Source organism: Culex pipiens, chromosome 3 (assembly GCF_016801865.2).
Source record: "Culex pipiens pallens isolate TS chromosome 3, TS_CPP_V2, whole genome shotgun sequence".
Classification (NCBI taxonomy): Eukaryota; Metazoa; Arthropoda; class Insecta; order Diptera; family Culicidae; genus Culex; species Culex pipiens.
Genome location: NC_068939.1, coordinates 49,621,948 through 49,647,147, shown reverse-complemented (window position 1 = coordinate 49,647,147; position 25,200 = coordinate 49,621,948). Strand labels below are relative to the sequence as shown.

Genomic DNA, 25,200 nt, shown 5'->3' with positions numbered 1-25,200 from the left:
AGAGCTGTAGGATTCCAAAATCAGCCAGGGAATTTATCTGCGACATCGCATAATGACACTCTCGCCGCAGTTCTTCGTCATCCGTAAAAAAGAAAAACCTCTTCTAACCGATCAAAACTTTAAAACACACCAGTTTTCCAGCAAAAAAATATCATAAACTAGCCAAAATGAAACATAAATAACCGATTATAAAACAGCTCATTTACCAGTAAGAAAAAAGTCATGCTTGTGCTTGAGTAGCTTCCTACTTTGTAGATGTAAACAAAGTGGGATCATTCGAAAATCACGTTACGCATTCGCTCTATTCATCAACCAGGATCTGGCCATTGAAAAAAAAGAAGATATCGTCTGGTAATCCGATCATAATATTTACCTTTTATGATTATATTTGGAGCCTAACATTTCAAAAGGGCACATAACTTTTGTAAACAATAGTGTATCCCTTTCACTCGAATGACAGTTTACATAAGGTATGAAAGGGACACACTCTTGTCTAAAAAAGTTATGTGCACTAATAAAATGGCAAACACGATTTATGCTTTTATGAGATTTAAGTCGATGTGGTCTAGCTCTTGGTGATGAATAGAGAATATGCGTAACGTGATTTTCGAATGATCCACTTTGTTTACATCTACAAACTAGGAGTCTGCTCAAGCACAAGCATGACTTTTTTCTTACTGGTAGATGAGCTGTTTTATAATCAGTGGTATGCGTTTTATTTTGTCTAGTTTTTTACATTATTTTGGGGGAAAATTGTGAGTGTTTTTAAGTTTTGTTCGGTTAGAAGAGGTTTTTCTTTTTTACGAGTGACGAGAGTTTCATTCTGCGATGTCGAAGATAAATACCTAAATACCTTAGATTATTTTGAATTCCTGCAGCTCTTCCTGGTCCAGCGAAAAATCATCGCTAATTCTAGCAAAGCTGATCCAACAAACAAAAAAGATTTTCACTAAATCAGTAGCTTTGAAAACGGAATCAAACAATTAAGACAGCTTCGGGATGGTACAACAGCATCGACTCTATAAACAACTTCCATTCATAATTATAAAAAATGACGATCTCGCCTTCAATGTTCTTAAGATTACTTGACTTCAACTTCAGGTCCTCAAAAGCCAAAAAAATCATTCTTGCAAAAAAAAAAATTTTGATCGATAACAATACTCTCCACTTTTGGCGAACAGTAAATTGGTTCAACTTTGACAGTTCAAAATTGAGGCCGTTTTGCGAACCACTATTCAGCACCCAGGTCTAGCTGTGGGTAAATGGACGTTCGGATTACTAAATAGACAAATATATATCCAGGTTTTTAAGCGAAGATGGCGTTCGAATGTTGAACGTCCGATATGTCAAAATTGCGCAGTAGCACCAACATTAGACAAAAAAATGTGGCTGTCATGCCATGGCACACTTTTTTCGCAATGTTGGTACCACTGCGCGATTTTGACATTTCGGACGTTCACCATTCGAACGCCATTTTCGCTTAAAAACCTGGATATATTTTTTCAATGGTCACCCTAATAAATCAGAGTGCCTAACAACTAATTTCTCATATAGTGACAAATGATTTGTGGTATAGTGAACTACATATACCTAACACAAATAGTTTTCACTATATGGGAAATTGGTTGTTATAATATAGGCACACCGATTTTATTAGGGCAGGCCTATTGCGTACCGTTAACTGCAAAGATTATTCATTGAAATGAATTGCTCTTGGGGAATATTGTTCAAACGACTTTTTTGAACTTATCGGGGAAGGAAGGGACGTAAAATTATTTCAATTAAACATAAAAAATCTTTTTAACTAGATAATGGTTTTGAGAGTTCCTTTTCCTTCTATGGTTAGGGTAGGGTAGTCATCAATGAGACACTTTTGGTTTTCAACTTTCAACGATTTTTCTAAATTTTTCATCAGCATGTTTTAATGAGCTTTTTGTTGCATTTTCTTTCTTTTAGTGTGTTCTAACATTGACCAAAATAATGAGATAGATCCGACGTGTGCAGCCAGAGTTATTCAACTGTCTCATTGTAGACGCACTTGGCAGGAACAATGAGACAGCTGGGGAACAATGAGACACTCTACGAAAATCAATAGTTTTCTAGTAAAACATCAAGTTTTTGTATTGTTCCATTACAGGTGACTTGCCTTGAACATTTTAGAGCAATTTTGCCAACATGAAACTTTAATTAACAAAAGTTATACTAAAAACTATTTAAAATTTGTAAAATCCATATATTTATACCAAATAACTTTGTATTTTTGGTTAAATGAGGTTAAAAATCTATAAATAGGCCAAAAATCACTTTCAATTTATGTTTTGAAAGATTTCCATACATTTTGAAAAGTGTAATGAAGAAAAATCGAAGTGTCTCATTGTTACCCATGGGCTGAAATGAGTGGGGAACAATGAGACAGCCCTGGATTCTGGGTATATTCTAAATTTTGGCCAAACCTAATGAAAGGACATTGTAGTCCAACTCAATCCCTATGGAACGTCGAAAGAAATTTGAAGAAATATTAGTTTTGGTGTAAATGGCAGCCTACGAGCGAAAAAGTATGTTTTGTCCATAATTTACTTTTACGCCCAAGAATCAAACATTTATGAATTACTTTTCAAGGGAGCGTCCATAACCAAAGCCACTATTATAGCAGACGTGTTTCCAGTAGATACACCTTTCCCCCAAATATGAGCCTGATTGGTTGAAACTACGACTTGTAAGAGCCATTTTATCATTGTTCCCCGTGTCTCATTGATGACTACTCTACCCTACTTATTGAGATTAATATTTCCCGCTAACAAAACCCCCTTTCACCATTCGCACAGATGTCACCAAAGAAGTGGTCCAAAAATACGTTCGGCTGGGCCCGGGCGGAAGTGCTCGGCGCGCTGGTCAACGCCGTGTTCCTGGTAGCACTCTGCTTCAGCATAACGATAGAAGCCTGCAAAAGGTGAGATTGAGTCGCACAGCACAATTCAAATGTTAAATAACCCCTTTTATGCTGCAGATTCATTGAGGTGGAACACATACACCAGCCGGAACTGTTGATCTGGGTCGGCGTGCTCGGTCTTCTAGTCAACCTTCTCGGGCTGTGTCTACTTCACAGTGAGTATTGCGCTTTGATCTCGTTTTTTATAAGTTTAAACTTATTGTTTGATTTCCTTTCGCGCAGAACACGGAGGTGGCCACATGCACTCCCACGGTGGAATGCCCCACTCGCACGGCATGTCCCACGGTAATCTTGCCCACGTGGACAACTCGGAGGAGAACAAGACCTTTATGTTCCAGGTAAGATCCAGGTCAATCTAGCTTTGCTTCAGAGGTACTAATAGGCGACTCCCCCTCTCCAGAATGGCGACTCCCCGCCGAAGAAGCCCACCCACCACGGCCACTCGCACGACTCGTCCCAGATGAACATGCGGGGCGCGTTCCTGCACGTGCTCAGCGACGCCCTCGGCAGTGTGATCGTCATCATTAGCGCGCTGGTCGTGCGGTTCACCGAGTGGGAGTACAAGCTGTACATGGATCCGGCCCTGTCGATCCTGCTGGTCATCCTGATTCTGCACTCGGTGTGGCCCCTGCTCCGCGAGTCCGCGCTCATTCTGCTGCAGACCGTTCCGACGCACATCCAGGTGGACGCCATCCAGCGGCGGCTGCTGGAGAAGGTGGACGGAGTGCTGGCGGTGCACGAGTTCCACGTGTGGCAGCTGGCCGGCGACCGGATCATTGCGTCCGCCCACATCCGCTGCCGGAACCTGTCCGAGTACATGAAGATCGCCGAGAAGGTGAAGGAGTTCTTCCACAACGAGGGCATCCACTCGACCACGATCCAGCCGGAGTTTGTCGAGATCGAGACGCTCAACAGCTACTCGGGTGAGTGCTGGGGTTACGGAATGCACCTTCAATAATTTCAAAAAACTTAACTGTGACCATATTTTTGTTCAATTCCCAGGCTCCGACGGCATCTCGACCAGCCTCAACGGCAGTGCCACCCAGGACTGCTGTGCCCTAGACTGCCCCACAACTGACGAAAGCAGTTGTATCAAAGCCACATGCTGCCAAAACAACAATACCATCAAGGTGAGTTACAACAGATACCGTTATCTGTGAAAACTTTGAGTTATCACTCTGAATGTCCAAGCAGCTGCTCTTGTGCAGCAAATCGTGTGCATCTGGAATTATTACACAGTGCAATAGTTGCAACCGCAAACAAAGCGGTCCCACTCCCCCTCCCTTATCACTTTTCTTGTAACCCATTTGCATTTTTACTTGTTTCCCATGATGTCTCACCCCCTTTTCCTCATACCAGAACGAGATCGGTCTATCGTTTAGCTGCATCGTTGCACCTGACTTGCCTACAAGTTTTAGGGTAGTGGGTTCAATTATGAATATTCTCAGCCTAATTACATTTTAAACTTCATGAATGTTTTAGTTTCATTTTTCAAAACGACATACGAAACACTTAAAACTAAAATTTAAAAATTTCCCCTGTAATCAACCCGTCAACCCTACAGTTTCATGGTGGAAAAACCGCGACAGTATCCCGGGCGTCGGTCGTTAACCTGATTGTATGACGATGATGACGACCAAGAACGACAGACGAACTTCGGACGGGTTGGTGAGGGCGTCGCGTTGCCATCACCAGCGCCTACAATAGTGATTCATAGTTCAAAACAATGCCGTAATGATGATGGCTGGTAGCCCGGGGCGCAGGAAATGGACAAAAATATCGGCTGCTTGAAGTATCTTCTTCCCGGAAGGAGGGAGGGAGACGGTACCGCCGAAGAAATTGGGACAGGAATATAAAACAATCACGGTTTGCAGGCAGGTAGTCATGGGGTTTAGGTTTTGCATAGTGACGTAAGCGCCTAGTTAGATCTGTTGAACGGGGTTACTTGAACCCTTGAAGTATCCAACTAGGGGAAATATACCCATTTTAAGCCTAATAAGCGGCGGTGTCTGAATGATGCTGGATAATCTGGAGTGTTCCTTGAAATTTACTAAAACCAAGTACACCAACGAGTAGAGCAACTTTTTGTGAACATTTCTGTTTATTTTCACTTTTATTAAAAGTTATGCTATTCCTTTTACAAGCATTTAAAAAAAATATTTCCCAAATGCATTCTAATCAGTCGAGTGCATTGGGCCACGCCCATTTTCCTATTTTCAGCTTAGTTCTTTTTTTCTTCCAGCGCTCTTTTGGGTCTGCTTAGTGCTGCCAAAATTGATAAAATTTTAAGCGAACACTCACGAAAAGTGGCAGAGAAAATTTCCTGGCATCGCTGGCTCACTCCAACAGGCGCTGCCTGGTGGTGTTGGTGGCCACCCTTTGTTCTTTATTTGCCTTCGCTTCTCGCTCGGTTTTCTTCAGCCTTCGATTGGAATGGGTCGTCAAAATTCAAACGTCAAAAGACTTGGCGCGTTTGTTTTTTTGATGGCGCTTGCTAATTATTTACATGTTTCGGGATTATTTTTCAAGTGAGTGACTAACTAATGTGCAAAAGAACATGTTGCCGGTAGTTGGAAGCAATTTCATATCTTAAGCGCTTTGAAAACGTTAGCGCAAGTGAAAAGATATTGATGGCGACTTTCGTTAAGCAGTTAACCTCTCATCTTGGGTCTGGTGTGGAAGTGTGTGCCACCAAAATGATGAGAAATGGTCTCGCAAAATAGAAATTATGATCAAAAGTGCATTAAATTTGATCTTTTTGGCCAGTAAATGGCATACATTTGCGTGCTTACTTGAGGCGGTGCTGTTGCTGGTAAGTTTATAGCCTAAATAGTATTTTTGGAGCTTTAATCGAGCATCAAACTCTTCATATGACGAAGATAGGTGTTTGATTAGAAAGGGTATATTTCCCCTATTTTTGTGAAAAGAATCAATTTCGTTCAGGCGCTAACGTCACTCTGTAAAACGAAGGGCACACTTGAGGTGTGTCTGCGTGTCTGTTACTGAGGGCGAATGTGTGCAGCATTGGGTGCATAATAAGGGGCAGGGTTCTGAACCTGGAACGCCGAGAAACCTCCCCCAAGACAAAACCCGTTGACAACCGGCAAATTGTTTATGGTGTTTGTTTGCGTTGCGTCGAAATTCATAAACAAAAAAATAATGATTGATACAACAATAATTTGGGAACGCTCAAGTGCATGTTTCCATAGTTTCGAAATTTCCAACATTTTTGTTGTGTACATAATGCCATTACATTATTATCCCTCTACAACCCAACCCCCCGCTTCTAAACGGGTTTCGATTAAAAAATAAATCGCAAAAAATCAAATTTTCAGCCAATTTTCATCTTTAAAAAGCATTGGAAAGAAGAATTCCTGAAATTTTAGAAACTTTTAGGGTTGGAAGTTTTACTTGATTTTTGTGACTTTGCCAATATTTTTGAAAATGTATTTTTTTAGGAGTCAACTTTGCCTGTGTTTTTTACTAACAGTTCCAATATTTTAAGTTAAAAATAAGTATGCAGTAGATTTTGTAGTGACCCAGACTAAGTCTCTATGCATTTTTTTACAATGGTGCCAAAAATGTGAAAAACAAGCGAAAAATTGGAAAATTGACTGTAAAAACATGAAAAAAATAGATAGGTAAATGTAATGAAAGGAGAATAGGCCAAATACTAACAAAAACAAACATAAACTAAAAGCATATTAAAAAACTAAAAATGAAACAAGAAAAACATAAAATAAGCAAAGTAAAGTTTTTCGTAGAACAAAAGTTTCTCAAAATGACCTCCTAAACAGGGAAAAAAATAAAAAAAATCTCGAAAAAAAATTTAAATTAAAGGGTTATAATTATTACACTCAACCCCCGGTGGTTGGTCACTTTTTCGTTTGACACTTTTTTAGTTTGTACCCCGTTGGTTGGTCAAAGTCAAACTAAAAAGTGACGAACTGTCACTTTTTACACGGCGCTCACGCACACTATCAAAACACACGTTTAGTAGTGTGTGTGAACTCCGTGTAAAAGGGGTGTCAAACTAAAACGTGACCCCGTTCGTTTGACAACAGTTGGTGTCAAACCATCGGGGTTTGAGTGTATTAAACAAACTCGTTAATGAATGTGGCCAAAAAAAAAAGAAGGGGTGTAAGAGTTGAAAATAAATCTATATTAAATTTTTAAATGGTCCTATCTGCATAAGAAACCCATGACTCATTTTTCATAAGACTTTTTCAAATGTTAGGCTAGATTTTCGAAACTTCAAACTTTTTCCCCTTGAAAGTTCAACCTTTCATATGTGTCCAAGATAGCAACATTCGTTGAAATGGCGCGAAACTATTTTTTTTAAATGTGGTTTTTGCGAAAATCGACGAAGATTTACATTTTTGGACCACCTTTAGGCGTAGGTCATCCTAACGGCCAAACAAAAAATACGAGTCTAATTATTCAGGCCCCCTACTTAAATTTTAAACCAAAACGAAGCAATTTTTTGTTTGTTTGACTTTCATACCGACGTTGCCGTGTTATCTTGTCGCTCGTCGCTTTTTGACGTTCTGAGAAAAACGCGTTTCAACGTTTGATCTTGAATACACAAATAATAGAGCACGCAATGTAAACAATAACAAACACATTTTGTTTGGTTGAGTGTAATGTGCATTGTCAAATGTTTACGTCAGTCGGACATGTACGTGTGTCAAATGCGTCCCGACCTTAAATCCCTTTGACCAGATGTCGCACTTACATGCAATGTCAGGGTGTGTCAAAATAGCACGACAAGATTGAAACTTCTTTCATATGAAAAGTGACAAAAATGCACGGAGTTTTTTCGGTTTTTATTGAATATCTCCGGATTGGTATCGAGCTTTGGGGATTTGTGAAGGTCAAAAGGTAAGGCATTAAGTGCTGCACAAAATGGCATTCTTAACTCAATTTGGCCCACAAAGCACGTGCGACAAGATATCACGACAGCTGAATGCATTAGAATTTTTTTCACATTGGAACACAAAAACAAAATTGGCTTAAATACATTAAAGTTGAAAATTTGAAGTTTTAGATATATTTTAGATTATTAAACAAAATACATTAGCAAAGGGAAACATTGTGCCACTGTTTCAATTCGTTTTTTTTAAACACAATTTTAAAAATAAAAACTACGGCCAGAAAAAATACTCCAGTTTTTGGTGTAAAATCGAAAAGTGTTTTTTCGCGAAAAAAAAAACATTTTATTGTAGGGGAACAGCATCTAATTCCAGCGTGCCTCTAATGTTGTCACATTAGCACTTTGACATTCGATTACAGCTCATTAAAAGCGTTTTTAATTGAAATCGAGTGATAAATAGCTCAATAAGAAGTGAGCAAGCAAGTTTATATCAAAAGTTGTGCAAAGTTAGTTCTTTAAATAGTGAAAATCAGCAAATTGGATGGAGTTAGGAGCGAGTGCTTGACCTGCCAAACACACGAGAATTTCCCCTACTGCACAACGGAATTATATAAGAATTCTGAATATTTTTGATCAATCCCATGCTAAATATGACTAAAAAAAAACAGGAAATGTATTTCAAATTGTTTTCAGTTGATTAGACTTCTATTTCCATTAAATTTTATGTTTTTTAAAATATAATGTTATGGTTCCTTGATTTAAGGGACTGATTTTGAACAAGGAAGGTGAGGGGGGGGGGGGGGATGCTTTGAAAAAATTAAATAGTATTGCAAACAAAATTAGTCCAAGAAAGGAGAAGTTATTTATTCGCTTTTGCCGAGTTTTAGCGGATCCATACAGAACGTCTGATAGCCTATCTGTGATAGGTTGATAGATACATTTTTGCAGAGAAATGTTTGCTTTGTAGTTGGATGTAGTAGGAATGACGTATTGCAAATTTAGGGTGACTTTACTTCCAATGAACCGTTATTAATATTCATTTGATAGAAGTTTATGCTCTCGTTTATGGGTCTCGTGGCGCAGGGTAGCGGCTTTGGCTGCCGATCCCGATGATGCTATGAGACGCGGGTTCGATTCCCGCCTTATCCACTGAGCTTCTATCGGATGGTGAAGTAAAACGTCGGTCCCGGTTTCTCCTGTCTCGTCAGAGGCGCTGGAGCAGAAATCCCACGTTAGAGGAAGGCCATGCCCCGGGGGGCGTAGTGCCAATAGTTTCGTTTTTTTTTTATGCAACAAGTTACAAAAAGAAGATTTTTTCAGCACGAGTCGTACATTTATCCAACAAGGTTCACCGATTCCGAAAAACACTTTGTATTTTGTCAATTAATCGTTTAAATAAAAAAAAATGTTGAAAAGTACTACTTTTCGAAACAAAAAAATCTGAAAAGTTAAACTTTTTAGCATTTATTTTGAAAAGTGTTGCTATTCGATTCTATTATTTTTGGTACAGAAAAGTAGGCCATTTCGTCGTTCAAGAATGACACGAATAGTAAAAAGTTTCATGACGGAATCGCAAACAAAAATTAATAAGCCTAATTTGAAGTCACTAAACTATTCCAGTCCAATATCAATTTACACAATCAAAACTTTTAGATACTTTGTTGTCATGGAATCTTTGACAGTGATCTCGCTCGTACCCCATAAGAAATTTGCCGGCCGCTAGCTTATCGAACCGACTTCATACAAAAACGATTAGATATCAAGCATACTTGGATATGTTTAAAGTAATAAAAAGTTATGTTTTAAGTCAAACTGTCCCTGTCCGGTAACCCTAACAGCACGCCGGAACTCCTGTGGGATACATGCGCTGTGACGGCAACCGTCTGCTGCCGGGCCCTGCTTTGCGCATGTGCCCCGACGAACCTCGGATCCCGAACGGCCAAACCCGACAAGGAACCAGGAAAACGGGAAAATTCTTTTTTTGTTTACATACAAATATGCCGTGTCTGGCGGGGACTTTGGGGGACGACTATTGGGGATGGGGTGGGGTGTCTGCAAGGGGTGCAGTGCAGAGGGTGCGACTCGCTCGTAGAAAATTCCGGTACGGAAAACAGGCTCGCCTCGCCTTCATTGTGTGCAATCGCTTCTCACTGCCTGCATCGTTTTGTGGAGAAGGAAAATTTTTAGATTTTTTTTTCGGTTTTTTCCTGTACAGAACGGTGATAGACTTTTCAAGACTGGTTAACTGTAAAACAAACGAAACATTAGTGAAAGTAACAGAATTTAATCAAAGTTGAGCAATATATGTAGAGAGTGTGTTGAAATTCGGAAGTTTTCACGTGTGAAAGTGTAGCCTCATGGCTGTGAATCTTGTCTCGTCGCCGACGACGACGACGACGACGACAGTGCAGCAGCAGACGACAAAAGCGGCCAAACGTGGCCGGACCGGCAATGCAAAGTTTCCGGCCGGCACCGGCGGCCTGGAGCTTAAGGATCTGGTAGCGGTGCTGCCAGACATACTCGGCAAAGCCAAACCCCACCGCAGTAGCGCCATTTGCAAGCCCAGGACGGTCGTCATCCCACCAGACAGTGGCAGTGGTGCCAGCGGTGCGGTGGGGGGTGGTGAACTGCACCTGGCGATTGCATCACTGAATGCGGCCTCGAAGGAGTTCTCCACCTTGGCCGAGAAAGTGATGGCCATAGCGGCGGCGACCAACAGTAACAGCCACAACAGCAAGGAGACAGGTCAACAGGACTGCCAACTCATCAACGACAGCAATAACACTACCGTTAACGAGAAAGAAAAGACTGAACGCCATATTTACAAGGAAATCGATGATATAACATTAGCGGATAGTAAAGCGCCTAGCCCGGTACCGTGGTCGGCTGCGTTCCAGAGCCAGACCAGACCAGTAGCGACACCAACGGCAGACACCGGCAACACCGTCGTAGCCATTGACAACCCATGCACTCCCGCTCGCAAGCCGACGTCGGCGCGAAACGAGGTCATCGTGAAAGACTGCACCGCCACCGCCACCATCCCACGTGGTCCGCCACTTGCAGTTCCACCACCGCCTGTCCTCGCTCCTCCTCCGCTCGAGGAAAAGCTAGACAAGCTGCTGGACAGTGTTGTGAAAATCAAAGTCGACATGCACCAGAAGATCGACCGGATAGCCCGACGCGTAGACCAAATCCGACAGGACGTGCAGCTCAACATCGACAACACGGACCGCAGTGTTTGCAACAACCTGCTCGAACTGGCCGGTGTCCCGCACCGAAAAGGCGAAAACCTCCAGCTCTACTTTCGCCGCATCTGCGAGCTTCTCGGCTACACCGAAGCCGACATTCCTCTGGTCGACATACGGCGCAAGCGAGCCGACCGTACCGAAAAGACTGAATCAAGCATTAGCACTGCCACCAACCCTAACCTTAAGGGCACCGAAGCCGCCGACCAAGCGGAACCACCCGTCATCACGATCGAATTTATCTTCAAAAACATAAGGGACAACTTCTACCGGGCGTATCTCCGCGCCCGTCCAACCCCGCTCCGGCTGGCCGACATCGGGCTGGAGTCGGACCGACGCATCTACATCAACGAGTCGCTGACGAAGCTGAACCAGAAGCTGAAGAGTGCCGCGCTGCGCAAGAAACGGGACGGACTGCTGCACGCGGTCTACACCGTGGACGGAGCGGTCTTCGTGCAAGCGCAGCCCGGCCAGAAGGGAAGGCGCGTCTGCAGTTTGGCGGAACTCGAGTGACATCGGGCAGTGTCGGCCGGCAGCAGCAACGTGGAGTCGGATGGGTTGGGGGGTTGAAAAAAAGGGATGCAGGGTTAGTTACCATAAGTTGGGAAGAGGTGAAGGATGGAATTATGAGAGATGCATTGATTTGTATTATTTCTACGACGGTTAAGCAAAATGGGATTCCCGGTAAGCGGTTTTTTATTGTGACTTTATTTGAAATGTATTTTCGGCCTTTCAGTTTTTAAAGTGTTGCCAGTATTTTTAAACTCTACGCGCTTAGATTTTTTACCAAATCCAGTATTTTTACCATTTATTTATTTGGCAACCTACTGAAAGCGTAAGCTAGTAAATTTCTGTTCTGTGCAATTCCCTAACCAATTTTAGTCGGTACAATAAGGCTTTCTAAGCCCAGTGCAAACACTATGATTTTACTAAAAAAAAATACTAACTTTACGTCAGAGCGTCGCCACAGCAGCTGCCCAGTGAAAAATTTCAGATCGAGTCTACATCGACTCGTTTTTCGACCCAAAATTGTCACTTTGCGGTGGTTTCCTGATGAAAACAAATAACTGTCACAGTCATTGCGAAATATGTCGTTGACATTGGGCAGTCAGTCATAGTACCGTTTCGAACGGATATAACCTTAAATGTAAACAAACTTGCTCTTGTGACAGTTTACGTTCAGTGTGAGTGGGAGAGGTTGCTTCTCAGTCACGAAATATGCTAGCAAAGCTGGTTCTGCCAAAATCCTGCTAGAACGGTGAAACATTTCAGTTAGAATGCTATCCAGCTCTGCTAGAAATCTGCTAGAACGTTGTTGTTTACATCTAAGGTTACGCCCTATTGAAAAATTACTACAGCAATGGCCAATGGTTAGTTGGTTTTTCAGGCCGAGCGCCCATTGTCAAGCCAACATGCTTCGCAGGGAATGTGACAGCTCTTTGTTTACATCAGGAAATCACCAGCCAGCGGCTGTCAAGGTATGTAGATTAGTAACGTAAGGCGGGTTTTCAAGCTGTCAAAATAGTCAGTTATCACGAAACCCGGATTTTATACGGAGATTTCCAGAAAAGTGAAAATTTGACAATTTTCCAGGCAAATTTCACCGGATTTTTTTCTGTGGGGTTGTTAAGCATGCCAAACTGAACCGAAATACGCTTTTTTGCAATTCCGTCGTGAAACTACTTACTTTTCCTGTCATTCTTGAACGACGAAATAGCCTACTTTTCTGTACCAAAAATAACAGAATCGAATAGCAACACTTTTCAAAATAAATGCACTCAAATGGGTGCTGAAAAGTTGAACTTTTCAGCACTTGTTTCGAAAAGTAACACTTTTCACCTTTTTTTGATTTAAACGATTTATTGACAAAACTCTTTTTGCAACTTGTCGCATAAACTACTGTTAAAACACATTTTTAAAACTAAATTCAATTAAACGCGTTTTTCGGTACAGTTTGGCATGCTCAACAACCCCACAGAAAAAAATCCGGTGAAATTTGCCCGGAAAATGGTCAAATTTTCACTTTTCTGAAAATCTCCATATAAAATCCGGGTTTCGTGCTAACTATTTTGACAGCTGGGAATTCCCGCCTTACCTTATCTAATCTACATACCTTGAGCGGTTGTGGCGATTCTGTGACGAGAATTTACTTATTTTTGAGTAAAGTCATAGTTATTCTTGCCAGAGCCAGAACAAAATTTTTAAAATTATTTTGCCTCAAATTTTGAAATAATCAGAAATAGTGTAACTAACTTTAAAAACGATTTAAACTTGTGTTGATAATGCTTTAGGAAATTTAAATTACTTTTTTAAAACTACCTATGGGTTTCCTATGTATATAGGACCTTTTGAAAAAGTGAGCGAGAAATGAAAAACTGCTTATGGGAATCATTTTTGTGAAAAATAAAAAGGTTAGTTAATGTAACATGATTTAAAAAAAAACACGTAAAAAGAACAGACCATACGGTTTAGCAACCTCGAGATTGCAAAAAAAAACGCAACTTATTCTTTTTTCACCAGAAACACTCAAAACACTGCCAGCAATTGCACAATTTATCATAAAAGTCTAGATAATAAGTATTAATTTACTGCTCTGCTCTGTGAATTACGTTCTAAACAACCTATAGCATATGTTAAATTACGTTACGTTGAGCCCTGCATATTTTAAAAGAAGCAATATTGAAAAGAAAAGAAAAAAACATTTAAAAAATATTCCCATTTTGGTATTTTCTTTCTCTCTGTGATCTTTCCACGATTGTCTATGGTAAAAGAGATTTTTTAATTTTCAATAAATGAATGTGAATGGAATGGCTAAGCAACTATAAAGATTCGTGTTTATTGACCCTAAAAAACAGAGCAAAATTATGTGAGAAAATAAGAGTGAGTAACTGTGAAATCATATCGAGGTAAATTTCGTTAGGTAATTGGATGTGAAACAACAGAGATTATAAAAAGAAAACTATTCCGCAAACAGCAGAAAGGATGGGGGAAAAACAGACAGAGTAAATTGTATAAAAACGAAAACTTTAGATTTATTTATTATAAATTAAAATATATAGAAAGAAAGATATATTTGAGGCAAATTATGGATACAACAATTATAGAGAGACGTAGATAACATATATTGGTACAGATAACGAATGATAAGCATTATACAAGAGTTATACAGATATTTGAGGATTATACACGAGTAGAGTAAAATTCTAAAACTTTATTCCGGAATTACGTATTGACAAAAGTAAGCACCCAGAAAAAGACGCTAACTTGCTGTCTGTGTCAGTATTACTCACGTTAATTCTCAATTATAGAATCGAGATTATTCCACACACACACACACACACATAAACTTAAAAGACTTACAAAATCAGAAAAAAAAACACACACACATTGGAAAGTAATGACTATATTCGTACAGTTGGTAGTGATACTAGTGTATGATAAATTTAACCACACGCAAATAACCAACCAACAAACATAAATCCTGTCGTGACCAACATGTCGTCCTAATGATGTTTAAATAAAAAAAAAATCTGTTGATAAAAAAGAGCAAGAGTATGATAATTTATCTGGAGAGCGCAAAAGCGAAATATAACAACAACAAATATAGAACTCTATTCCCGTCTAAATTTCTAATAATCTTAAACCAAGCAAACACTAAAATCAACACATAGAGAGTATTTTATCGATAGAGTCTTATATTCTATATATACTTAGCGCCGGATCGGAACTTTTAAAAAAAGACGGAAAGATTAAGGAAAAAAAAACAACAATAAAATTAAAACTGCATATTTCGCTCAAATCGTAATGTAGCTAGTTGATTTTAGTACGAATATATAACCAGAACACGAAGAATCACTAGAAATTATCGGAGAAAAACAGACACGCACTCACATACAGACACAACCGGACACATTGAGTAGGCAAAGCTATCCTCTATAACTCTCTATTTCGTACGTACACTTCTTCAGAATCGTATTCCTACCATGAATTGTATGGATATAAAAGTATGATAGAAATAAAAACCCTAATGTTCGTTCTCCAAAACAAATATTTTTTCACTTTTATAGGTTTGGTGCTGCATGTTTTTCTTTGATTTACCTGTAGTTTAATCGGATTGTTTACCATTTTACAAAGAATAATGACTAATGTGCAATGTATTCCTCTTTTTTCCAGAATCAACCCTCATCCCCAACACCATCCCCATTTTTGTGTCGCCAAAGAACCTCCAGAGGAGGAAATGACGTCGAGTCAGGTAAGGAAAACCTCGGGCAAAGACAGTGAGCAAGAGAGTAACTGTCAAACACAAAAGGGGCGAGTTTGTTTGTTTGTTTGTCATAGTCTAATGCCTCCTTTAGTTGCCAATTGGGTGTTTTTGGATTTGATCACGCACCCGGGGTCCATTTTGCGATAAAGTTCATCTTTCATCAGTTCCTGATATAAAATTACACATTTTTAGACACAACATCTGTCACTATCTCCGGATGTAATTTAATTAATTTTAATTTAATTAAATTCAATTTGAGTTTTTTTTAATTAAAAAGTAAATTTGATAACCTAAATTTGATTAGGAATTTTCACTGTTGTGGTGTCGTTCTTCTGCGTATCATCGATCGTTGTCCCTCGCCGAGGTCCTTGCTTGATCCCAGGGGACGGGGGTTTACCCCTTGTGCGAGTTTTGATTTAATTAATTTTAATTTTTTTATTTTGTTTTTATGGTTTTTTTTTATTTAATCAATTTTATTTTAGTTAATTTACGTGGTGATTATTGCATTCGATCGTAATATTTCGATCGCAATTTCTCGACTCACGATCGAGATTTCTCGATCGTAATTTGTCAATGGTAAGTCGTAATTTGTCGATAGTAGATTGAGATCATTCGATCGTAATTTCTCGATCTACCATTGACAATTTACGACTAACGATCGAGAAAATCTCGATACGTATTTTTAAAAATTCAAGTATACAAAAATTTCTAAAAAATCAAAAATTTCAAAGATTTTAAAAATTTAATTTATTTTTTAAATTTTAAATTTGAAAAATTTCAGAGATTCCAAAATTTTTAAAATTTCAGAAATTTAAAAAAATTTAAAAAAAATTCAAATTTTTAATAATTTAAAGAAATTTAAAAAAATTTAAAAAAAATTAAAATTTAAAAATGCAAAAAAAAATAAAAAATTTAAAAATTTCTAATATTTCAAAAATTTTAAAAATTTCAAAAATTTCAAAAATTTCAAAAATTTCAAAAAATTTAAGAATTTTAAAAAACTTAAAAATTAAAAAAAAAAACAAAAGTTTCTAAATATTTCTTAAAAATTCAAAAATTCAAAAATTTTGATTTCATTTTTTTACATTTCAAAAAGTTTAATTTTTTTTAAACTTTTAAATAATTAAAAAAATTAAAATTCCAAACAACCAAAAAAAAATACAAAAATTCCGAAATTTGGATTATCCGAACATCGATTTTTCGAAGGTTTGTATGGGAATTCGAATAATAGAATTACGAACCAATTTTTTTTTCGTTTCTTCTCTTTCCTGTTTTAAACTTCAAATTCGAGTTCTTCGACCCCGGTTTTAATCAAATTTGAATAGTAATAGTCTATTTAATAATAAAATGCATTTTTTTTTTCAATATTACGTCACCGCCATCTTGCATTGCAAAAATTTAAATCACTTTAGCTCGACAATCAAAAATTTAACAACGAAAAAATGTTTTTCGTGATTCGAAGTGAAATTTTTGCGAGGCCTCCGGATATTGTTCTGTTTCTTTTGCTAATGTTTTATAAACGCCCTCTCAAACGCCCTTATCAAGTTAGAAAATCACCAAATTCTTTCGCCATTGATACTTTTTTTGAAATTTAAAAAGTTATTGGATTGGATTTTATTTAAAGTCTTTTATTTTTCACAAATTTTTATCTTTTTAAATTTTTTAAAATGGTTGAAATTTTTATTTTTTTTAATTTTTTTTTTAATTTTTTTTTTATTTTTTAAAGATTTTTGAATTTTTTTAAATTTTTAAAATTTTCAAAAATTATAAAAAAATTAAAATGTTTGAAATTTTTAAAATTTTCGAATTTTTTAAATTTTTTGTTTAAATAAAAAAAATATCCAAAAAAAAGGTATTACAAATTACGATCGTAATTTCTCGATCCACGATCGAGATTTCTCAATAGTAAAATTACGATCGTAATTTCTCGATGGTAGATCGAGATTTGTCGATGGTAAGTCGTAATCTTACTATCGAGAAATCTCGATCGTGAGTCGAGAAATTACGATCGTAATATTACGATCGAATGCAATAATCACCACGTAAAATTAAAATTTATTTAATTTTATTTTAATGATTTTTTTTTATTTTTTCTTTTTTATTGATTTAAATTCGAATTAATTTTAACTTTATTAATTTCAATTTAATCAATTTTAATTTAATAAATTTTAATTTAATCAATTTTAATTTAAATAATTTTCATTTAATTAATTTTAATTGAATCAATTTTAATTCAATCAGTTTTAATTTGATTAATTTTAATGTAATTAATTTGAATTTATTTTATTTTAATTTAATAAATTTAAATTTTATAAATTTTAATTTAATTTATTTTAGTTTAATTAATTATAATTTTATTAGTTTTTATTTCATTAATTTTAATTTAATAAATTTCAATTTAATTAATTTTAATTTATTTAACTTTTTTAAATTTATTAATTTTATTTTTTTTAAATATAATTAATTTTAATTTAATCAATTTCAATTTAATTATTTTTTTCTGTTTGTTGAAAGATAGTCGCTGTGCTGCGCCAATCAACACAGTCAAACGATGGGCGAGCCGATGTTCTTCAACTTGGTTTACGAGGTTCACAACTTATGAGTCAAACTTTTCAAGAAATTTTATAGGGAGTCTTATATTAGTCTATGTTTTAAGTATACTAGCAGGCCTGATTTGATTTCGTGCTTGAATTTACGAATAAAACGGAATTTACATTAAAATAAGTTTAAAAATTGTTTTTAAACTCAACAGTTAAACATGCAAGGACATGCCATTGTATGAGAAATTTATTGTAGGTAGGTACTTCGGGATTTAAAAAAAATGTCCATAAAACATGGTTTTAAACGTATCTTACTGTATGATTTCTGAACAACAGTGAACAATACATATTTTTTAGATATTTAAAAATTTTAAAATACTCAAATCCGATTGACTTAAAACAATGAAAACTGTTTACCAAAAAGTTTGATGTTTTTAGAAAAAAAGAAGAATTCTTTTAATAAAAGAAAATATTATCGAGAAATTTGAAGTGCAACAGGATTTAAATGTTCCGGTTAATTTACCGGCTAATCTTCTTTTTTCTTTATCTTTCTTTTTTAATTTCTCGATACAATTTTCTATTTGAAATTCTGGGACCACAAATAATAAAAAGACAGCTCGTGAATTCACAGATATTTTGCGAATTGCAATAATTGTAGATTTGCCCGTATTATTTGAACTTGAATTTAACGGCCAGGCCTACTGGGTAATGTTTACCGCAGAAATGATTCGTTGAAGTGGGTTGAGTTTGAGCACGGAGTGTTCATGCAACAACACAATTCTCACTCTACAGGGGACGAAGAAGCGTGGGGGTTGACAAAAGCATAGAATTAAATTTTGTATTGAAATAAACGGTTTTTGTGATAAATTAAGGAAGTTGTACGTTTGGAGCCATAGAAATTGCCAATGACCATCATTATGGTCAGATGAACAACAGTGAAGTGTGTTGATTGGTTAAACCGAAATAATTGTAAATTTCATTCAATGTTCTCCTCTCCCCTCAGGATCCCTGCTGGACCAAGCCAACCCAACGTCCGCGTCGGCCCCCGACACGGACGCAAGCGGTCTGCCCAAGTTGACCGTCTGACAGCTTAGCGCGGGCAACAACAGCACCTTCAACAACTCCCACTCCAAACCCATCAACACGAACAGCTACTACCACTCCCTGCAGCATCCGACCTGTACTTCTTCGACAACGACCTCCCCATCAAACCCGCAGCAACAGCAGCCGTCGTCCCATCGTCCGTTCAACCGACCACTTTCCCCACTTCTTCTTGGCTGTGACGGTCGTCGCGTCGTACTGAGCTCCTCGGGACTGGCCGCCGCGTCCAGCAGCTTGCTCGAGAGCTACGTCAACGGGTCGGACTCGCCCCTGCGGAACCTGTACTGTCAGTGCAAGCACCACGCGGCCACGGCCCAATAAGATAGACAGAGAGAGAGAGAGAGAGCGAGTATGAGAGAGAGAGAGAAAGTGAAGATTAATTTAATTAGAGTTCCGTTTTTACACGCGGTACAAACTTTTTTGACTACCTACACAATTATTATTAAGAAGACCGCGAGAGAGAAAGCTAGAGTTCAGCGAGTGCGTTTTGAGTATGCAACCGAGAGGAATTATTTTTAACTTTAAAACAGTTTAGTTTGTACTATCAGTTGATAATACCCCGTTTCAAAGAAAAAAACCCGACTAGGCTTAGGTTTGTTGGTAGATAACAATAAAGATTTTTTACAAAGCAAAGCAAAGTCAAATCGTAAAGTATTTTATGTCGTAGATCAATTGAAACTTTACCCTGTAACCGGAACACAGACACACACACACACAAACAACCTCTGTGAAGGCATGACATTGGTCATTGAAGCCGTTCAAATTGGAACAGACCAAACAATGAGATAGCAAGTGAGAGTTGCATGCCATGTTGCATGCAATGTGCGCAGTGTTGCTTGGTTCAGCAACCAGATGGCGACGGAAAAATCTTGCAAAAATGGTCTTAATTTTTGCTAGCCGTTCCTTTTTCTTGCGAATTTGAGGTGTGTCACTAAGTATTGTACATATTTTCTAGTTTTTTAGTCAAGAATATGATTTATATTTGAACATTGGAAATAAACTCTCGTGAGAAGATTGTGTTTTCACACAAAACAGTGGTTGTTGAACGAATCAGAATTGGTAATATGTGACATCCGTTAGGATGTACGAGGGCAAAAACTGGGGTGATTCGGGACGGATAGAATGGTAAACTCCTTATAAAAAAACGTCCAAGAAACAGTTAAAAAATGTCACAAGAAGATTTGTCTTCATCGGTAACCAGCTGAAAAGTAACAATAACGGAAAATGGCGTTTGAAGTTTCTTAGCGCTTTGCGTGTTTGTAGTATGTTTTGATAAGAACATTAATTAGTTTAGATTTGTTTACTTGAATGTGTTTGTAAATTGCAATTTTTTAAATAATTTGATTTCGACCTAAAAAAAAATAAAATCCAGTGTTGCGTCATAAGGCCGAAACTCAAAAGGACGAAAAACTTATGGCTGGATTTTTTTTACACAATGTTAGAGAAAAGTTTAATGAAAATTGTATAATTTTTGGCAGAAAAATGCACACTTAGATTTCTCTAAAAAATCGGTAATTTTTAATTCGGTAAACCATTTGTCAAAATAAACTGAATTTTACCGAAAATCGGTTGAACGTTGAACAATAATGAACTTCATTACCGCAGTTAAAAAATCGGTAAATGTTACTAAATTCGGTAATCTATTACCATAGATTTCAGATGCTTTTGAATTTCAAAATTTCAAAACTCAGAAAAGCATGAATTTAAAAAATGGATTTTAAAATTTTTAAATTCAAACTCACAAACTATCAAAATTTCAAATAAAAAAAATAAAATTCAAAATTCGATGATTCGGTAATTTTGGAATACACCCGTCCGAAAAAAAAAATCAAAATTAAAAATTAAAAATCACAATTTTATTACAGTCCGTCCGTAAATCACAATTTTATTACAGTCCGTAACAAAATTTTGATTTTTACTAAAACTTGGGACTCTATCTGTGATCAAATTTTGTGTAAACTAAGGTGGCGATACTGGGATACTTTAAACATTTCATTTTGTAATATAGTAGGCAACCAACAAGTCGTTTAAAACTAATTTGGGGTCGATGAACTTTAAAAATAGATTTGGATTTTTTAATGGTTCGATATTTCCGAAGTCCATAAGGAAACCTTCGGATAATCGAATTTTGGATATTAGAATGTTCAGGTAATCGCAATTTCGGATAATCGAGTACGGGTTTTGAGTTTTAAAAATTTAATGTTTTGAAATTTCTTATTCTTTTTTTATATTTTTTGTAATTTTTTTAAACTATTTTATTTTAATTTCAAGATTTTCATTTTTTATTTATTTATTAGCTATGCACATCAAGTTACTTAAAAACTACGGGAACAATCGATATATTTTTACTTCTCCCCTAAAGTACTGTCTACAAAATAATGTACAACAAAGTTTGAGTATTTTTACAATCAGATTGTTGCAGCATTCGGTCCGTGAGTTTGGCAATTTTAGAATGAGTAGACAACAAATTTCTTGGTTTCAATTCTGATTTTGAAAATTTTAGTTTTTTTTTAATATTTTGTTCAGATTTTTTTCATTTTTGGGCCATCCGTTGACACTTTTTCTTAAAAATTCTGAAACTTAAAAAAAAATGGCAGCAGATCGTTAAACTAAAAAAAAATATTTTCATGAATTCATTGATATTTTACCAATATTTGACAATAGCACCCTTCTAGTTCAAAATTTAAGGTTTGAAATTTGAATATGAGGAGTTCGACTTATGGACTTTTCAGAATAACAGACGTAAATCATTGAACAACTTAAACAAAAAAGCATCAATCACTTCGCGCTAGAGCCATGCGCACCTCAAATAATGTGCACACTGTCAGGAATACAGTTTTGACCAACTGTCAAACACGTGTAAATAAGCAGTGGTGGATTTAAAATTTCCGTGGTGAGTTTCTGACCGTCAAAATGCTGCTTGTTGGAATTTTTAAACAGATTCACATCTGTTTGTCTGTGGTTCGGGATTTTGCAGCCCTTTTACACGGTACTCACAAACACTACCAAACCATTACACACAGTGTTCGGAAAGGCAAAATTAAGTGGAAGAAAGTGCTTCAACTCCTTCATTTGACGTCCTAGTCAAATGGTGTCTTCGGAAGAGTTTTGACATACAGGGTGACGAACTTCCAGGGTGTCAACCAAAAACTATCTTTGTTGGAAGACGTTGTAGGGGTTTGGTGTCTTTGGCAAAGTTGAAGAGGAGACAATTTCATGAAAGTTTGTCCAAGGCGCCAAATTTGTAGCTCTTAATCTACTAGAAATATACGCCATTTTTGCAAAAATGGTCAAAATGGTTTTGGTGATAACTCAAAATGTTAGCATTTTAGCGGCCTACTATGTTCTGAAGAGTTGTTTATGACATAAAACTACACATCTTTGCCGAAGACAGCAATATGTTTTGAGCCTTTATTGAGGAGTTATAACCATTTTTAAGTGATTTTGAGCCTATTTTCAAGTTGCTATGCCGCATTTTGGCGCAAAAGTGAACAAAACATCTAAAAGTACACATCTGGATTTTTTTTTGAAAAGGTCCTATAAACCAAATTTTCAGTTTTTGTTTTTTGGGTGTTTTTTTAAAACCCTTGACTCAAGGCGGTTTCAAAAACACCCAAAAAGCAAAATCTGGAAATTTGGTTTATTGGACCTTTTCAAAAAAAACTCCAGATATTTGCAACTACATTTCTTGAAAATATCTTCATGTCTATCGGTGTCTATTTTTAGATATCTCAATTAGAATTCGACTGTTTTTAATCAATTTATTTATAAATGTTATTCGAAATCATATTGAAAACGGGGTGAAATCGGTTAATTGGAGGGTTTTTTTTCATGGAAAATACATTGTTTATGCCTAAAATTATGACACACATTCTAAAATAATGAACAAATCATGTTTAGCCCAAAAATAATGCAAGTTAAAATTTTAAATAATTGTTCGTATTTACAATTAAGTATTTCCTTTTATATTTGGTCACTTTAATAAGGTTGTCGTATTTTTTCATAAACAATGTTTTTTTTTTTTTCATAAAGATCAATCAATTTACTCTTCAATTTATCGATTTTCACCACGTTTTCAACTAGATTCCACGTAAAAATTATAAATAAATTGATGAAAAACCGTCAAATTCAAACTGTGATATCTAAAAATAGGCTCAAAATCACTTAAAAATGGTTATAATTCCTCAGTAAAGGCTCAAAACATTTTGCTGTCTTCGGCAAAGATGTGTAATTTTATGTCATAAACAATTCTTCAGAACATAGTAGGCCGCTAAAATGCTAACATTTTGAGTTACAGTCGACTCTCTGGTTGTCAATATCCAAGGGACCGTCGAGGAAAAGAATCATCAGTTTACAGAACGATGCAAAATGAAGATTCGATTGAAAATATGTTTTTCTTGGTACCCAGCTATGGGAGAGAATCATGGCAACGTCCAACAAACAAAAACAACCTAATGTCAAACACCCTTCAAAGCTTCGTTTTGCAAAGAAAAATGTCTATGCAAGCCATGAGATAGTGACAATATTGACAACCGGAAGAGATTTTTAAAGCAAATAGAATCCGTCGAGGAAGAGATCCTCCAAGCAAGAGAAAATATCGAGGAATAAAGCCAATCGAAGTATGCAGTTTGAAGGGACTGAAGAATTCATCGATAGATGGAGCAATATTGATATCGAGAAGATCGACAGCCAGAGAGTCGACTGTATCACCAAAAAAGTGCATTTTTGGACCATTTTTGCAAAAAGGTCGTATAGCTCGAGTAGATTAAGAGCTACAAATTTGGCGCCTTCGACAAACTTTCATGAAATCTTTTCCTCTACAACTTTGCCGAAGTCACCAAAGCCCTACAATGTCATCCAACAAAGATAGTTTTTGGTTGACACCCTAGAAGGTCGTCACCCTGTATGTCAATAACTTCAAAATATAGCCCTTATCAAGTACAACAACTCTTCCGAAGACACAATTTGGCTAGAACGTCAAATAAAGGAGTTATCAATTTATTCCACTTAATTTTGCCATTCCGAACACTGTGCATTATTATGAGAGTGTGAGCGCCGTGTAAAAAGTGACAGATCGTCACACGTTAGTTTGACTTTGTCAATCCAATGGCGTAAAAATAAAAAAGTTTTTTTTTACAAAACAGTTCGCTCATTTTAAAAAGAAATGAAAAATAAAACATTCTAATATAATTTTAAATAATGTTTTAAAATATTCCAACGCTTTATTACAACAAAAGTGTCCTAATCACCCCAGGTTTTCCTTTCTAAATTTTCAAAAAAGCAGAGCCTGAGAACAATTTTACCGCAACGTGAGTTTTCGTGCAAGAGTATCAAATCAAAAGTGTATCACACTACAGAAAGCCAAGATACAAATATAAACGGATAAATCTTATAGGTTCAAACGCATACAAAACACACACATACCCAGACAAACATAAGCTAATCACATAAACAGGTGTCGTTGAGAATAATTGCAGAGATTTTTTGATATAGGTTATTTCCCGTTGAGTAAATTGAAGCAAAGTTGTAAAATAGGAACAAACAGAAAATCTATTTAAACTAGCCGAGCGAAACAAATGCCCAAAAAAAACGTGATTTACGTCGGATTAAACGTGAATGTGTATAATAAAAAACCAACAAACGTGTACGTGTGTGACTATATTGCCTGTTCATTATATTGCTATATTACCTTAAAAACAAAACAAAAAACGGAAACCAAACAACAAACACGAAGCAGCAAATTATATGATAGACTTGTTCCCCTGTTTTTTCGTCCTTTTCTCAAAACAGAAAAATGTTGTAAATGAGGAAACCCCCGCAAGTTTAAACTTTTTTGATAGAAAGATTGATGCTTATTCTAACAGAGAAAGAGGGAGAGAAAAAAAAACACAAAACCAATTAACAGTTGAACTTAAAAACAGAACATTGCTCAAATGAAACAGTTTGAACACTAAATATATACTTAGCTAAATGCAATTCTTAGTGAAAATGAAACAACAGAACAGAAGAGTAAACAATCATTCGCATTTATACTGGTTTTTAGAGAAAATAACAAAGAAACAAACTCATAAAATAGACACATGCAAACGGTAACAACTTGAAAGAAGCCAAATTTCGCGAAATCACAAACTCACCCAAACACATTCGATACATTTGACTCTCACCCACACACACACACACCAACACTTGTGCATCTCTATATACGAAACGTTTTAACGGAATATTTG

The 25,200-nt window shown here is 36.6% G+C and overlaps 1 protein-coding gene across 1 annotated transcript in view; it reads left to right on the top strand.

Annotated features, from left to right (window-relative positions):
- Nucleotides 1–25,062, top strand: part of LOC120413156 (zinc transporter 1) — a 62,103-nt gene extending 37,041 nt beyond the window's left edge. Inside the window, exons 3-9 of the mRNA XM_039573865.2 lie at nucleotides 2,826–2,950; nucleotides 3,008–3,105; nucleotides 3,173–3,288; nucleotides 3,351–3,873; nucleotides 3,953–4,080; nucleotides 15,242–15,320; nucleotides 18,876–25,062. Coding sequence (XP_039429799.1) covers nucleotides 2,826–2,950; nucleotides 3,008–3,105; nucleotides 3,173–3,288; nucleotides 3,351–3,873; nucleotides 3,953–4,080; nucleotides 15,242–15,320; nucleotides 18,876–18,958 — 1,152 coding nt within the window. The 3' untranslated portion in view covers nucleotides 18,959–25,062. The remainder of the gene's footprint in view (nucleotides 1–2,825; nucleotides 2,951–3,007; nucleotides 3,106–3,172; nucleotides 3,289–3,350; nucleotides 3,874–3,952; nucleotides 4,081–15,241; nucleotides 15,321–18,875) is intronic.
- Nucleotides 25,063–25,200: the final 138 nt, after the last annotated feature.